The sequence below is a fragment of the Plasmodium coatneyi genome, chromosome 6, assembly GCF_001680005.1.
Source record: "Plasmodium coatneyi strain Hackeri chromosome 6, complete sequence".
NCBI lineage: Eukaryota > Apicomplexa > Aconoidasida > Haemosporida > Plasmodiidae > Plasmodium > Plasmodium coatneyi.
The window spans coordinates 1,156,889-1,173,552 of NC_033561.1; the positions used below are offsets into that span (position 1 = coordinate 1,156,889).

The following is a 16,664-nucleotide window of genomic DNA, read 5'->3' on the forward strand; positions in this document are numbered from 1 at the left end:
AGTATGAACATGCATGCCGCGTGAGAACTGCTCGTTTGTTGCGACTTTTCGTTTGCCTTGAATCCCATCAGGTGGTATCACGTGCTACCACGCGGAAGGGGAATGTGACCTGATCCCATCCGATTTTCCCTGCCAAGGTTTTTGTTCCCCCCCAACCCCGCAGCAACAATGGCAGCCAAGCATCGTAAGAAAAAAAAAAAAAAAAAAAAAAAAAAAAATGAAATAATAAAACGGGGGAATCCCTACTGCTTAGCAGCTCCTACGCAGTTATGTAGAAACTACTGTGCCTTTGGAGCGGACAAGTCGCTTTAAATTTTGCGACGTTCGTTGGACTGATAAACTTTTCACTTTTCTTTGTCCCACCCCATCTTCGCGTAGACCCTGACCTGATCATGTGCCGCAAGCAGCCCGGGATAGGTAATACAAATCGTGCGTAGTCGAAGAGAAAAAAATAAAACAGAGCAACGAAACGCGGAAACAACGGAAACAACGGAAACGAACGAAACGAACGCAGCTGCACAATTATAAGACGGATCGGGGCGGCACATTGTTACGACGATACATGTGCCTCCTCGTATGTCGTCACCCACGTGGATGTAATTTTCCCCCTATTCATATTCCCCCTCCTTTTAACCTTTTAACCTATCAACCTTCCAACCTTCCAACCTTGCAGCGATTGGCAGACTATGTGAGAAGTGCGACGGGAAGTGCCCCATCTGTGACTCCTACGTGAGACCCTACACCCTCGTGCGGATATGTGATGAGTGTAACTATGGGAGTTACCAGGTAGGCAGGGGAAGAACGTAACCTTCCAAGGGGGAATGCATCATTTGCAGATTTGCAGTGGAAAGACTCTCTTACAAATACACATATACACATATACACATGTACACATATACACGTATACACATGTACACATATACACGTATACACATGTACACATTTGTAGAGGTGCAACTCTGCCCCCCCTGGGGGACTGCGCTCACATTGGTGAAACAACCGATAGGTGAATGCCCCTTTTATATTTGTCCCACCCATCCCCCATTCGCAGGGTAGATGCATCATATGCGGTGGCACGGGCATATCTGACGCGTACTACTGTAAGGAGTGTTGCCTCTGTGAGAAGGACGTAAGGAATACACACATGGAAAGCAGTGTGCGTGTGTATAAGTGGTCACGTGAGTGTGATTACGCAGGATAAGAATGGACCGCCTTTCGTTTTGCTGGTTTAAGTTAACATAATTGGATCTTTTTTATTTTTAGCGAGACGGGTGCCCGAAGATTGTAAACCTGGGAAGCGCAAAGACGGACCTGTTTTACGAAAACAAGAAGTACGAGTTCAAGAGGCAGTAACAGAAGACCACATTGTGCGCTTTGGAAATATGATCCATGCGGATTTATGGGCAGATGGGGGGAAATCCTACATATGCCCTTGCATGAAAGAAGGAGGCACCATATATGAATGTGTTCTTAAGAAAACGCCTGTCCGTTGTCAGTTGATTATTCGGTAGCGCCCCCTCAGCGACCCTCAACTTTGGGAAGCGTGTTGGTTGCGTAGTTATTTGAAAAACAGATCGAAATGGTTGTTAGAATTTCTACCCATTATAGTGTAATGAGAACAAATAAGGTTTCCTTTTTGGATATAAAAGTCTTGAAGTTCACTTGACAAGGCATGTAGATTAGCCCAGGAGACTGTATCTAAGATGGCTCTATAATTTGCTTCGAATGCATCTAATAGATAATGGTGAATGGGGTCACCCTCACTTGTTCGGTTGACGTGTGTTTCCTCTTCCTTTTGTGTGTCCTTGAAATGAGCCATATTTTTTTTTTTTTTTTTTTCTGTTTCTTGTAAGAGGTCGCTATATGACACACGATTAGCAATTCTGGACAGGATGCGAAAGTGGATTTCTTTACCGGTCCAGTTTTTCCATCTGGGCATACTATTTTTTATTCTTTTGTAACATTTCAATCGTTTTAAGTGCTTCAAATAGATCTTCTCGCTGCTCAGGATGTAGTAATAGTTACTCATGATGAGCATGCTCTGCATGTGTACAGTTGGAAGGAAAAATGTGAGGGGAGGAAAAAATTTTTAATGATTCATGTTTGTTTATTTGGCTGATAAGGCAGTGAATAATGGCATTTTCCCCCTCTTTCGTTATGCCTTTCGTTATGTCTTTCGTTATGTCTTTCGTTATGTCTTTCGTTATGTCTTTCTTTTTTCCATCCCAGCAGACGACTCTGAACGCGTCTGTCGAGTAACCATTATCCTTTTCTTCGTATCCAAGTGTTCGACGTCTTCTTTGCAGCTGCGCGAAATTGTATGAACAGGTCAGGCGATTTGGCTAGCACACGCACGTGCCCAAACTGAACAACCCTCGGGGGGTGAAAAAGACTGGAACCCCATTTCGGAGGAGTACGCACGCAATGGGGAGGGAAGAGAACATTCGTCCATTCGTTCATTCGAACATTCGTTCATTCGCTCATTCGTTCATTCGAACATTTGTGTAACCTCTTCCCAAGGGAACGGACATCCATCACTAGATAATTGCCATCTACGTCTGGCAGGGGTGAAAAAAAAAAAGGATTCATAGTTTGAGCGCAAATCCAAACTGGTCATAACGTATACAACAGTACAATTGAATCAATTTATGGATGCTTACATAATTTGAAAAAATTTTTTTTTTTTGTTAGAAATTTTAATTTCAATTTTCTCTTCATTTGGGAGAGGTTGTTCACGGGTGAACTAGCCATTCCTGTTCAGGCAAAATGGTGAAAAAAAAAAAAAAAAAAAAAAAACACACACACACACAAAAAGGAGGTAGACAGAGGAAGCTTGGACAACTGCAGGGTACAAAAACAATGTACAAAGGTGTGCACTCCTGCGTGTAGGAAAAATAGGTTTTAACTATTTTCCACGTGAAGGACAAATAAAATGACGCACAGAACTAAGCAGCGGCAATTGCAGCTTGTTTTCGTTACACACCTATTTGTGGAGAGCTTATTGCTATACACTTTGTTGTGTTTCCGGTTGGACTGTGGCAGAATTGAAAAGGGGAGGAACATACCAGATGACGTTGAATGGTTTAGAAGCACGATCCACGGGAAAAGAAGGAAAGCCCGCTGCGGAGGCAAACAGCGTGATGTTAAAAAGGACCAAGGGACAGAGCATGCCGTTGGAAGTAATGAAGAACGATACTCAGGGTCGATATGTCTAAGAGGGTGTATGTACATGCAAGTGCCATCAACGAGTTGGTGAACTGACCTCGTTATGGTACACACATGGGTGCCTTTTCTTTGTTAAAAAAAAAAAAATCCCACAACCACAAGTAGGTACAATCTGCAAAGATCCACCCGAGTGGGGGGAAGTGACTAGTCTCCCCCCTTTTCGCAAAGTTGTAAGTTCCTCCCGTTGGAGGTTCTTATCTGGCATATGGCGCTTCAAAGGTGTGTTCCCTTAGGGGTGTACACATGGAAACCTTTTTCACCGCATCACCGACACTTTACGCCAGCCCCCATTTTCCTTTCCATTTGTGCACACTTATACCGGTAATGTTCAATCTTTGGGATGCGCCTTCGAGCGTCGGTCCAGTATCTGTGTCACTGTGGGGAAAAGAAGTGAAACGGAGTCGGTCACGTTGGTCAAAAAAAAAAAAAAAAGAATTGCTAATCAGACGAGTTGCCAAGGGAATATACCTCACGCGCAGGCTAATCGCGTTGACTAAAAAAAGGGGGCCCTCCTTCCCAACTTGGTACCCATTTTTTTTTTTTTTTTTTTTTTTTTTTACGCCCTGTAATTTTCCAACTTGTTTGAAATTGTTCCACGGGGAGATGAATTTTACCAAAAAAAAAATATATATATATATAAATATACATATGCAAAGTTTACATACATTCTTTAAAGAAACCGATGGCGGGGGAGGAAAGAAAAAAAAAAAAAAAAGAAACAGGATTGAGAAAAGGGATGACGATAAGCACAAATTTTTTAAGTTCTCATTGACACGAGGGGGATAAACAAACTGCTTTTCGAGTGGGTTACTCCTCCGATCTGGTGTGGTCTGATTTGCGCATCATCAGATTTTCGCTGTTCCCGTTCGACTTGTGTTTAGCCACCTTAGCTTCGAATAATCTGTTTTTCCTGGTCGAGGTTGGTTGTTTTTTTTTTGGCTTTGTATGACCAGCTGACGCAGGCAGGTGAAAACGGAGGACTACCGCAGAACTGCAACAGAACTGCGTTACTGTTTCTGCGGGGCGCACCAAGTTAGTTACTGTGGCGTGTCGCTTTTAGGGGCTCTTTGCGGCCTACCCAGGAGACCCGCCACGGAGGTCCGAACGGGTGAGGAGGAAAACACCACCAGCAGGTAGGGAGGCAGGAAGAAGAGTCCATTCGGCCATGTTTGCCTTCCCCCCCTGTGGATGCACATATAGATATGTGTACCTCCGTCCGTCCGTATGTAATTCCTGTACGTGGAAGACGAATTCATGGATTTGAATTACGTAAAATGCAGAGGCTGGTTTGTTCTGCCACTCCTTCTGCCGTATATTCTATGTGGGTTGCTTCTTCTGTATCGGGGGTCGGAGCGCAATGACGCAGTGGTGCGAGAGAAGGGACAGGGGGGAGGCATCCTCACGCTGGGAGGTTTGCTCTCAGGTGGAGTCAATTTGAATGTAACGAAAGGGGGAGATGTTAGGAGAAAATGTGACAGCTCTACCAAGGAGGATGGTCATATAAATAATAGCGTTAGCCAGAGGGAAGGATCAACTTCACTGGGGTTTAGTCCCTTTAACAACTGTTTTCTTCTGCCCCCCAATAAGTACACGACGAGGAGAATCCTCGCGTCTGCCAAGGAGGACAATCCAGAAGAATCAACCAATGGTGTACCTAAATCAGATGATACCTTCCAAGGAAGCGTGTTAAATGTGTATTTCACCGAGAACAAAAATCTGTATACAAATGTGAAAGTCGGAGGACAGCCTTTGAAGCTGGCACTGAACAGTAGGGTGGAGGGCATATATGTATTTATGAAGGATTCGCAAGCCTGTTACGTAGGTGAGGAGGAGAATAATAGAACCTGTTACGATCCGAAGATGTCTAAGAATTCTACCTGGTGCAACAACGATCTTCTGTGCCTTCCGGCCATTTTGTCGAGGCCATACGAATGCTACAGCGAAAGCAGTTTGCTTCTGGAGAACAAGGCGGAGTACCCCAGCATGTATTATGATTCGTTAAAATTTACAGAGAGCCACGTGGAGGGATCAGACGATGTGGAGATACTGGATTTGGCAAGGGTGGGCAAGGCGGCTGGTGTAGCAGATGAGGCAAAGGGGGAGGACAACACCTTTCAGAATATGGATGTGAAGCTCGTCACGGACCTCAGCCAGTACAACGGGTGGAGCCTATTCAAAGACACCGACGGGATGATGGGGCTGGCAGGAAGGGAACTCAGTTGCAGGCATGTCAGTCCGTGGAACACTATCGTCGAGAAAAACAATTCTTTATACGCCTTAGATGTAAATTTGCCCGAAGGTTCAGTGAAACCGTTCGTGGAGTCAGCTAGCCAAAAAGACGCCCCCAAAGGTGGTTCATCTTATGGTAAGTTTGTCCCGAATAAAGCAGGCACAAACAAAGCAGATGCAGCAACCGAACCGAATGGAAGCACATCTGAAATACATATAGGAGATTATAAAAAGAACTTTGGGCCAATCGTATGGTCCGAGCCGAGAGAAAGAGGAGGAATTTTCTCCGATTCGTTCATGCAGTTTACCTTGTACAATTTAGAGGTGTGTGAAAAAAATATTTTTGGTAAGTACAGTAGCAACTGGCAGGGGGTAATAGACCTGAGCAGCAAATGTTTGGTCCTCCCAAAGATGTTTTGGCTGAGTCTTATGGAGTACCTACCGGTGAACAAGAATGACGAGAGGTGCATTCCGAAGAGCAAGGAAGTGAACTTCGATGAGAGTACCATACCGAGGATGTGTTCTGTGGATGCCAGGAATAGGCCGCTGCCCGTGTTGAAATTCTATCTGTCGGATAACGACACCGTGAGTGACAACAACATTGGGGAGAGTAGCGGTGCAAGTAACGGTGCAAGTAACGGTGCAAGTAACGGTGCGAATAACGGTGCACGTAGTAGAAACATTCAGGAGGTCCATATCCCCCTGGACAACCTTATCATTAACGAGGAGGGCCAGAACGACGGCTACCTCTGCGTGCTGCCAGATGTGCACGAAGGAGTATCCAGTGAAAACAGCGGAAGGACCACCAAGCCGTTAGTTAAGTTTGGCACCTACGTAATTAGTAACTTTTATGTAGTGGTAGATCAGGAGAATTACAGAGTTGGGTTCGCTAACAAGAAGGAATACCACTACACAAACGATAGATGCACAAAGAGGGCCCAGTGTATAGGGAACCAGTTTTACGAGCCAGCCTTGAATATCTGCGTGGACCCTGACTGCTCCGTATGGTACTTTTACACGCTAAACGAGGAAACGAAGAAGTGTGAATCCATTTCGTCCCGCTTCTACGTCTTCTTGTTCATCCTGCTGCTGCTCCTACTGTTAGACATACAGTCGTATTACTTCTACAGGAAGTCGGTGCACGTGGCAAAGGTGTCCTCGCGGTAGAGGAGTGTCACCTCATCGGCGTTGCTGTTGCTATGTGTTTCCCTTTGTTTCGTTCCACGTGGTGCCTGTGCAGGTTTGTGGCAGTTTAATTCCCGCTTTGGTTTACACCATATGGCGCACTTTTCATTTGTTCAGGGCTCGCTTTTCTTTTCGCGTGACGCTCTTTTTATTAGTGTGTTTTTCCAGCTTCTTTTTTACTTTTTTTTTGTTCAACCCCCCCGTTGGCCAAACAAAAAATAACTTCCAACCGATCAGGACATCACTCGATGTGCAATTTTTTTTTAAATTCATTCTGCGCGATGAGCGCGTGGTTGGCGGGACGGAGTAGAGACGGAAGTTGGAGTCAATGGTGGAGGGGCCGCAGGTTGTCCAAAATGGCGAATGGTCAGCCGGTTTGTTTTATTCGACTTGTTGCGATACGATGCAATATTATTTGTTCTTTCTTTTTTTATAATTTTTTTTTTTTCTGTTTTTGTTTTTCGCGCGTTTCCCTTTCGGGGTGCAGCATGCGGTAAATCTGCCATGCACAGGAATGCATCGTCCGGGAAAACCGAGCAGTGCGCGTATGCCGTGTAACTGTGCAGTGCAATTGTGTTGCGTAGGTATGCCAATACGGGGCAGCTTGTCCATGGGGGGAAGAATTATTTTTATTATCCGTGTTTCCCTCTCGCTGATGTGTGTTGCCTTCCGTCAGCGGAGTCGGAATTGTCTTTTCGTTACATCCATTTGTTCGTTCGTTCGTTCGTTCGTTCGTTTTTTTTTTCGCTTTATTTGCGTTTTTTTTTTTTTTTGTGCCTTCTTTGTTGCTTCACTTGTGCTTCACCTGTTGTGCTGCGCGATTGCCCAACTTAGCGGCGTGTGCGTGGGACTGGGAATTCAGATAAAAGGAAGAGAGCGGAAGTGCCAAGGGGGACAGAAACCTTCTCGTCACTGTAGCCCCCAGCGGCACACACGAATGAGCAAATGTGTGTGCACATACACGCACACATGGGTGTATAAATGTATGTTTGCACGTTTGTACTCTTGTGTATTTTTTTTTTTTTTTTTACTTTTGTTTTTGCAGCCTTGTCGAGTTAACCGCTGCGTTGTGCCGCCCCGAACGGGATACCCATGGGCAAGTGACCATCTGGTAGGTCGCTCCGTCTGAAAGGGTTATTAAAGGGGAAGAAACTCAGGGCGAAAAATGAGGAACGTTGCAGAGACAGGGACAAACCGTCCCTACGTGATGAGGAAAGACAGTCTGTGTGATGCACTGCCGAATCATCCCTATGTGACCCTGCCAGAGCAGCGCTATCCGGTTAATACGTATGCACGAGGATACCATGGGTCGACAGGCGGAGCCCTGCTAAAGGGGGGCACGTCAAATGGAAGTCAAGCCATTCCAACCGCCCAGATAAACAGTCTGGCTGCACTTAAAATGGGAAAAATGGGAAGTCACCAAATGGAGTGGGTTCGACGTAGTTACGGTGGGAGTAGTCAGGAGAACCTGGCGGGTGGGTCAGGGTCTTTGCTGCATCTGTATGAAAATGATAAGCACTGGAGCGATGACAGAAGGTTCGTGAACTCGTCGGCGGAGCACTCTTCAGGGGTTCACCTTCCAATGGTGTATCATTTAAGCGGGGAAGGGAATACCACCATGGGGGGAAGGAGAGTTGGTCTCAGTGCAAGAGGAGAACAACCCAGTGTGAGGAGCGTAAGTGAGTTGGCTCATCACAACCAGAGGTTCCAGAAGGTGAAGGAATCCCATGGTGGGTATTTCCCCCGGGGGATGGAACATACCAAACGGGCACCTTTAATGAATACTCATTTTTTGGGGTCGTCTGAAGGGAGTATTCGTCGGGAGGTTCTTCCTTCCTGGTGGGATCAAAGAGGAGTGGAGAATCCCTCGGGGGATGGTTCCAATGGTTACCCTCTTCCAGGTGTCCAATACAACAAGGTGGGACTTTCCCCCAAAGGGATGACGGGCGTGGTTCTGGTTCCACTCAATAGGGAGACAAGAAATGGGTTCACGAAATGGGATCAAAATGGGAAGGAAGTAGATGCAGGGTTGGTTCACAAGTGGAGCAGCGGTCAGATGAGCAGAACATCAGAGTATAGCTATAAGGACGTTGAACCCGTGACGTATGGTAGCTGCTACCCTGATGATGCATCTGTGGAGAGTCTCCCGAGGGATTGTTTTCCCTGGGGGAGCAACGACGGGTTCCTTCATGGGAAGGGTAAGAACCACTGCGAAAGCGGTGGACAGTGGTATAACCAATCTGCTGTTAGAAGGCTATCAGGGGGGAGTCTCCAAAGGGGTGTTACGAATAGTTGGGACGAAGGAGGTTACACAGATGGGCTAGAAAGTCTGGATTCAATTCGTCCTGAAGGAGTGGTGGTGCACTCGTTGGGGAAGCCCACCGATGGGGTGACCTCTCTAGCCAATGAAGAAGCTTCCCGTGAGGAGGATGCAACCCACCTCAGCCAGTGCACCTACAACAAGAGCGACTTCACCGAGTGGGTTTCGCACAACCGGTTGTTGAAAAACATTATTTCTTCGCACAATGGGGATGGTAACGTGGAGAAAAACGGACTGTATAGTCTCCTGTTCGACGCGTACGGAAAGAACAAAGTAACGTTCCGCAGGTACGACCAGGGGGGGGACAACCCCAGCGTGGAGGAACAGATTGGGCAAGTAGTTCAGGAGATAGGAAAGGATAAAACGGAAGACAAAAACAAGGACACAGAACGAAAAGGAAGACGAAGCAACGCAGTTGTGGAAAAGATCATCTTCCTAAAGTACCTGTTCAATCAGTACGCACACACAGAGTACCCCAACTTCATCTCTTTCAAGTGTTTCAAAAAAATGTTTGAAACTTACAAAAATGTTTTCTCTTCGGAGAAAATTATTCTTTTCATTTTCAACTGCCTGGATAGATGTAGGAGGTACTACGTTAGCGAGTCGGACTTCCTTATTGGCATGCTGGCGTGCAGTCCTCACATGGAAAACGATATAACCAAAGACACAGGGAGGTTGAGACATCAGCTGATCTTTAGGGCATACGATCTGGACAGAGATGGATATTGGAGTAGGGAAGAAGTGTTTGTCTTTTTGTACCATCTGTATGAGTTGTCCAAAAGGGGGAAGCACGTGGAACTTAAGGGGAACAAAAAGAAGATGAAAAAGTTCGTGGCTGCCGAACGGGACAAACTGATGAACAAGCACGAGAAGATCAGCTATGATCACTTTTACCAACTTGTGCTGGACGGGAAAGTGGAGGGTACGGAGAACCTCCTCAGATCCAACTGCGATGTGGCCACTGTCGTGAAGACGTACTTTCTCTATACCTACTCTGGGGGAAGCATCGTCATCACGTCGGTTGACGCAGGTGATGCAAATACAACTAATGCAGCCAGTGTGCCTATGGATGGGGGGAAGTGCGAGCAGGGGGAAGACAGTCTGGACCAAGTGGAGGGAACACAATTAAAAGGTGACAACACGCAGAAGTGCATATCGGCAGAGTTCAGTGCAGAGTCTACCACGGGGGACCCCAACTCGGAGGAGCACCCTCATATAAGCGCCACTTCAAATAAGGGGGAGGATGAGTCGCCCGGTTCGGAAGGGGACCCTGAGGAGCTAGTGCAGAAAAAAACGGTGGATGTAACAAGCAGTTCGAACAGCATACAAAAGGAGAAATCGGAGGAGCAAGTTGCGGAGCAACAACAGGAACAGTCAGAGGAACAGCCGCAGGGTGAGGGAGAAGCAGTGGTAGGAGAGGAACCCCCCTGTGGCCACTCGAATGAGAACCCAAAGGGGAACGACCTGAATAGCGCTGGTAAGAAGGACGAGGAGGTTGTCGAGGGGGAAGAGCAAAAAGTGGAAGAGTGTGTAGTACCAAAGGGTGAGGTGGAAAATAGCGAAGCAAATGCTCAGGAGAGCGTCCCCCCCGGGGAAAAACCAGACAAGGCAAACCTCACCGAGAATTTACCACATTTCGGGGGAGGTCAGGAGGAGGAACGCTCCACTCGGATCCACCCCGAACGCAGTTGGAAGAGCTGCGTGGAAAAGATAAAGGAAATAGTTAAGGCGTATAGAAAGAGGTACCTAACAGACAGGACAAGATTGTTTGGACTGAACCAGGACATAGCATTTAAGATATTTACGGCCTTTTATAAAGTGAGTTACAAAAGGAAGAGAGAGAAGTACATCCGTCAGTTTGATCATCTCTGCACAGGTGCGTGTACCTACAACGACATCCTCCTCCTGTGTGACGAAGCCGTGAAGGTATTTAAGGGAGAGGATTCAATTGAAAAGGTGGACCTACCGTGTAAGGTGTTTGGAGATTTACACGGCAACATTTTCGATCTGTTAGACTTTTTTAACATGTACAATTGGCCCTTACATGGAGAGACGAATGAATGGCTGACCGTGGAGGAGGTTGCCACGACGGATGGAATGTCTATCCCGATGGGGAAACCAAATGAGACACTTCCACACATGGTTAGGCAGGATAACGATGTGAAGTATGTTTTTCTGGGAAATTATATAAACAGGGGGAAGCATTCACTGGAGGTCATTTGTCTGCTGCTCAGTCTGAAGGTCCTCTTCCCAAAACACATATACCTGCTGAGGGGTAACCATGAGGAAAGGTTATTCAATTACGTTCATGGGTTCTATGCAGATATTGAGAAGAAAATGGAGAGGAATATCAGAAAAGCAGGGTTGATTAGATACCAGGGGGAGGTAATACAAGCTCATGCGTATGAACTGTTCAACCGGATAAATGACGCGTTGGAATTCTTACCCCTGTCGGTACTGGTAGGTGGGAACATACTGTGTGTGCATGCAGGCATTGGGGACAGCCTCGATAACGTAGAAGACTTTGCAGATGTGCACAAACCGATTGTCGTTCCACAGTTTGTAGACAGAACGAGCAACGGTGCCTATGAGCGTGTTCAGAAAATTATTATTGACACGTTGTGGTCTGATCCGATAAACTATGACGACGAACAGGACATGCTTCTTTTGGAAAAAGTAAAACCAGGGGAAGATATTATTCCTTCCAGTCGAGGGAACATCACTCTGAAATTTGGACAGCAGAGATTGTCTTCCTTTTTGAAGAGGAATAAACTGAAGATGGTAATTCGAGGACATGAGTGTGTGCAGGAGGGATACAGGTACGGCTACAATCGGCGTTTGCTTACTCTTTTCTCAGCCACGAATTACTGCAACAGGCATGGCAACGATGCGGCCAACGCGTTCATCGTAAAGAGGGGCAAAAGCATCGTCATTTTTAACCAGATTTTGAAGTGCCCTCAGGGGGGGCAGTTAAATCATGTAGAGGAAAGGGCAACTGGACCGGTGGAATCGCCGCACGAACTGAACATGAACCGGAATGTCCACAACGATGTTGCCCCCTCGGAAGTTCCCCCCCTTGGAGTAGATCATTGCAGAAGTGGTAGTCCATTCTGCAAGATTGACCAGATTGAAGACGCCTCTACCGATCGGATGGGCAGCCAACCGAAAATCACCATGAGTAAAGTACCATACAATGTTAGGACCATCGGGGGGCAGGAAGAAGAAGAAGCAGAATCGGAGGAACTGCCATGCAGGAAGGTGGACGAGGAAGTTACCCCTTTTGACCCAAATGAGGAGTTCAAATCGAATGGAGATGCAGTGCAGAGGAAAGACAACTTTCAGAGCAACCACATTCTGAAGGATAGCCATCCAATTGTTAAGAGAAAATTGCGGGACACGAGGAGCAATGAAGACATGAACTGGGGGGTAGCTGTGCAGTTGGAAGGAAGAGAAGGTGCTAACCGTAAAGACGGTCGTGATGGTGACTGTGATGGTGGCCACTTCCTGAGCGATGACCATAATAACATAAGTGATGACCATTCGAATGGAGACGGGGGAGATGATCACTTTGAGGGGGGTCCACTAAGGAAGAGCGTCAGTACGAATGGGACCTTCTCCTCGGAAGAGGACCTCTACGGAGGGTGTTCACATGGGAGCAGCGGAAGGAACTACACTGTGGAGAAGCTCTCCTCCAAACAGTATCACTTCAAAGGTGAAGGTTTGGAGAAGGCACAGAATAAACAAAAGAGTAAATCCCATTTGGGGGTAGATGCCTACTGGGAAGGGGAATACCTTTACGAGGATTACCAACAATGCTTGGACAACCTCTCCCACGGAGACGCTTTGAAGAATCCCCCTTTTGATGAACCCGCCAGCAGCGACGAATTCCCATGTGAAGGCGAAACGAAGCAAGACAGTCGAGTCAACACAAACGCCATCATCGAGAAATTTTTCCAAAATGGAGGAATAGGTGATCATGGCATTGGTGTGCATATTTACAGTGACCATTTGGAGGACAAGGAAGTGGAAAGGGGGGGAAATTTAAATCATTCCCAGTGTGCAAAGTTGACTCCCTTGTCAAAGCGAACGAACGGTGGGAATGTGCTAACGGGAGATGGAGAAGATCAGTGGGGGAAAAGTGGAAATTGTGCAAACCTGATCGATGAGCTGATGAGTAAACCGATGGACTACATGATGATGCCGCCCGACTTGGGGGTGGTCAATAGGCCAAAGTTGCGAAGGGACACCCACTCGAAGCAGTCGAAGGAGCACGGATCCGCCACCCTGCGTAGTTTGCGAAGTTTGAAGAGCGAAAACAACACGAGCGAGCCGCTCACCAAGTGAGTTTGCACAGCTGCACTGTTGTGTAGTAGCACTTTTGCGCGTTCATCCTTTGATCCATTTGTACATTGGTTTTTTCTCCTCTTTCCCCCCTCGTTAGGCTACAAATGCAGTGCTTGCCGCCTGACCCCAAGCCGCAGACAAAAATTTCCCTTCAAAAAATTATAGACAAATTGGAGGACGATGTGTAGCTGCCCGTGGGGATTCCTGATTTGCGATTGTGCCGCTCGGTGGAGTCTGCACATGCGCGTGTGCGTGCCTTCGTCCATGTTTCCTTCTGGAGGGGTGCCCTTGCAAGTTTGTTCCCTCCCCGCTGCACTAGAACGGCACCCCCGTGCGCGGTAAGGAAAAGCGCACATAATCGTTGCGATGCTTTTTTTTTGTTTTTCTTCCTACCGAACGCATCGTGGTAAGCAAGCTTTCCAAACGTGGCCACAAGAATTGGCAACTCCGCAGCGGCGAAGAAAAAGAAAATGATCAAATAAAAGGTTCACTGCACAGTCAGGCAGAACGAAAAAAATGTCCAAATTGTTATTGCTCAGCTAGCCAAATGGGAAAAAAAAAAAATACACAGGTTGGCTAGCTAAATGAAAAAAAAAAAAAAAAAAAATACGCAACTTGGCTAGCCAAATGAGGGAATAGAAAAAAAAATACACAACTGAGTCAGGTAAAACGGCAGTTTAGGGTCATCTGGCAGGGGCCAACCTGAAACAGCGGAAGAAATGAACAAACCCCGTTACACACCGGACGCACCACCAATACAGTTGTTGTAAAAAGTGGTGGTGAGGTAGAGAGCCCAGTTAAGCGGTATGCACTCATTGGGCTGCACATTTTCCTTGAGGAGGATGTCCCTATTTTGGGCATTTTCGAAGGGGCGCAAAATTTTTAATAAACTATTAAAGTAAACTTTATCGCAGTTTTCAATTTTGATGAGGTTTACTGCGTCGAATAAATCGTCCAGGGTAATGAAGGTGTCCCCAAGGAATGTCTTATGGTTTATTAACTGGGTTGGGGTGAATTTCACTGAGAAATCGCTTTCGCTTAGCTCGTTGGATTTGCTATCCATCTTCTCTTGGAATGGAGTCCTATTGGGTGAGTCCCCTCCAACATCGCTATCCTTTTTTGTTTCTTTTATTTCTGGTTCGTGGTTAAGCAGAACGGCTAGCTCGTCCGTAATATAATCGACTACGTTTTTTGGCCTCGTTATTAAAACTTTGTACAAAAGGAGTGTTAACAGGGTGGATGTGTCATTGCGTTGGATATACGCGTTTATGTCTTCCTGGTGTATATTGCTACGGTAGTCATTTGAAACGGTGTCTTCGAGTGGGCCTCGTCCGTTTATTGCTTCTGTGGAGGGATGTTCTCCGACATTATCGCTAAGTAGGGTGATGAACTCTCGACCTGTTCCTTTTTCGACACCGTTTTTCACTTGTGTGTCTTTCTCCTGGGATGCTTCTCCCCCTATGTGTGTGTCGTACCTGTTTATCCCCTCATCGAACCCTTTCAGCTTCTTGCCTATTTTCACCATTTTGGTTTAGGCTCTATTTGTCCGTCTGGGTGGGCCAAACTATGAGGTAGTGGGACTTTAAGCGCTTTGACTTTGAGTGTTCACGCCAGCTAGGCGGGTCTACCTTTTGGCTGGCATGAAGAGCGTAGTGTGTGTATATAGTTCCCACCCACGGGTATGGAATCTCCCCAATTTGGGTATTTTGTTTTACCGCTTTCCCTTTTTGTGAAGGTGAGGAGGTGACCACTCCTTCATCTCCCTAATGGGGGGAATAAAACCTCCTATGTGAGTGCATCGGGAATATATATGACCATGTGCAGGTGAAACTTTTCGAAAAAAAAAAAAAAAAATCGCGGCGTATGAAGCATCCCCACTTGGCGTATCCATTTCGCGCGTGCAATTGGCGAGGAGATCCATGCTTCCCTCTACAGTTTGATCAAATGCCTCTTTATATTCTCCATGTTTATATCATCGTAATGTAGAGAGTGCTCATATAGAAAGTGCTCCCCCTGTTGGACACGAATAAGTTTAACTAACGTGGCATGTGTGTTCATTGCGTGTGCAAAGTCGCGCACGAGGCTTCGTATGTATGTGCCGCCAGAGCATTTTATGTCTAAGTCAAAAAAGGGGAGGTCCACTTGGTTTAAGTATTTTAACTTCTGTATGTGTACTTTACTTGGTTTAATTTGAACAGAAATTTTTTTTCGAGCGTATTCGTAGAGCCTCATTCCATCGACCCGCTTGGCTGAGTAGATTGGCGGAGTTTGGTACACATGTCCAATGAATTTACTCAGAGTGAGTGTAATATTCTTTTGTGATATGAGTGAATCATGGGTGTTGACCCCTATTGGGGGTGTCCCTTTCATCATTTCGTTGCTTATCTTTACTACTTTGCCTTCCCTGTCGAGAGTGTCTGTCTCCAACCCGAAGAGGCCTAAGGCCAAATACTTTTTGTAGCACTTTAAAAAATCACTGAGCTTTTTGGTTCCCTTTTGTATACCGATAACTAGGACCCCCTCAGCGAAGGGATCTAACGTCCCTCCATGTCCCACTTTGAAATTTAACTTCTTTTTGCAGATTTGCTTGAAATGATCCCTAAGGACATGTTTCACCCTCTCGCAGACCTTCATGGAGTACATATTTACAGGCTTGTAAATATTTAGGAGACCCCCGTATAGGATATCATCGAGGGTGGCTTCTTCTTTTTTTTTTTTTTTTCCTTCCGTTTGTTCGTTTTGCCTTGGGGGGGATAGGTCCATTATTTTGCTCGGCCGTTTCAGCAAACGGTCTTCATACTGGGTTATGTAAAAGTCGATGGATTGTGGTTGGTCCTCCTGGGGGTTTGCCGAGTCGAGTGGTTTGGTTTCTCCTTTGTTTTCGTCCCTTTCGCATGGGTCAATTTTGCCAGTGTGGTTTGTCCTCTTGGGGGGTCCTCCCAGAGCGTCCTTCATCTCACCCGCATCATTACAACGTACCCTTCTAAATACAATGCGCAGTTTTCCAAGCTTGTTCAGCCCTCCAGATAGGTAAAACAGTTTAGTTCTGTTACCTCTATTATGGGGGTGGCCAAATGATTGGATGGGTGGCGGTGGTTCCTCCTGGTGTATCCGTCGGATGGGACCAGCCCTCCGGTTCCTGACGGGTCGACTACCCTTCCTTTGGATGGCCTTCGCAAGGGATAGCTTCTGTAAAGCGTTTTTCTTCCCAGTTGGGCGCACAAACAGGGGCAGCAGTGCGCAGAGCAGACACAGGCGTAGAGCGAGGGGTGCACGAGGCATTTTGCGAAAGATAGGAAGTTGTGTGAAGGGCCCTTTTGTTATGTTTCTACGTGGCGTCTGTTTTGCTGCCTAGCAAGCC

The 16,664-nt window shown here is 46.5% G+C and overlaps 6 protein-coding genes across 6 annotated transcripts; 3 read left to right on the forward strand and 3 right to left on the reverse strand.

Moving 5' to 3' along the window:
• Positions 1-168: 168 nt before the first annotated feature.
• On the forward strand, positions 169-1,353 carry PCOAH_00015170 (Uncharacterized protein; the record flags this gene model as incomplete). The annotated part of the gene is made up of 5 exons (XM_020058326.1): positions 169-184; positions 379-417; positions 674-786; positions 1,052-1,129; positions 1,264-1,353. The coding sequence occupies 5 exons, from the start codon at positions 169-171 to the stop codon at positions 1,351-1,353; spliced, it is 336 nt and encodes a 111-aa protein (XP_019913701.1).
• Positions 1,354-1,558: 205 nt separating this feature from the next.
• On the reverse strand, positions 1,559-2,751 carry PCOAH_00015180 (Uncharacterized protein; the record flags this gene model as incomplete). The annotated part of the gene is made up of 4 exons (XM_020058327.1): positions 1,559-2,041; positions 2,261-2,306; positions 2,510-2,558; positions 2,661-2,751. 4 exons carry the CDS (start codon positions 2,749-2,751, stop codon positions 1,559-1,561), a joined length of 669 nt encoding a protein of 222 aa, XP_019913805.1.
• Positions 2,752-4,479: 1,728 nt separating this feature from the next.
• PCOAH_00015190 (Erythrocyte membrane-associated antigen) lies at positions 4,480-6,621 on the forward strand (the record flags this gene model as incomplete). Its single annotated transcript, XM_020058328.1, has 1 exon — positions 4,480-6,621. One exon carries the CDS (start codon positions 4,480-4,482, stop codon positions 6,619-6,621), a length of 2,142 nt encoding a protein of 713 aa, XP_019913877.1.
• A 1,183-nt stretch (positions 6,622-7,804) lies between these two features.
• On the forward strand, positions 7,805-13,491 carry PCOAH_00015200 (Serine/threonine-protein phosphatase; the record flags this gene model as incomplete). Its single annotated transcript, XM_020058329.1, has 2 exons — positions 7,805-13,299; positions 13,401-13,491. 2 exons carry the CDS (start codon positions 7,805-7,807, stop codon positions 13,489-13,491), a joined length of 5,586 nt encoding a protein of 1,861 aa, XP_019913895.1.
• A 545-nt stretch (positions 13,492-14,036) lies between these two features.
• Positions 14,037-14,828, reverse strand: PCOAH_00015210 (Uncharacterized protein; the record flags this gene model as incomplete). The annotated part of the gene is made up of 1 exon (XM_020058330.1): positions 14,037-14,828. One exon carries the CDS (start codon positions 14,826-14,828, stop codon positions 14,037-14,039), a length of 792 nt encoding a protein of 263 aa, XP_019913654.1.
• Positions 14,829-15,232: 404 nt separating this feature from the next.
• Positions 15,233-16,585, reverse strand: PCOAH_00015220 (Trna pseudouridine synthase; the record flags this gene model as incomplete). Its single annotated transcript, XM_020058331.1, has 1 exon — positions 15,233-16,585. One exon carries the CDS (start codon positions 16,583-16,585, stop codon positions 15,233-15,235), a length of 1,353 nt encoding a protein of 450 aa, XP_019913685.1.
• Between the last annotated feature and the right edge of the window lie 79 nt (positions 16,586-16,664).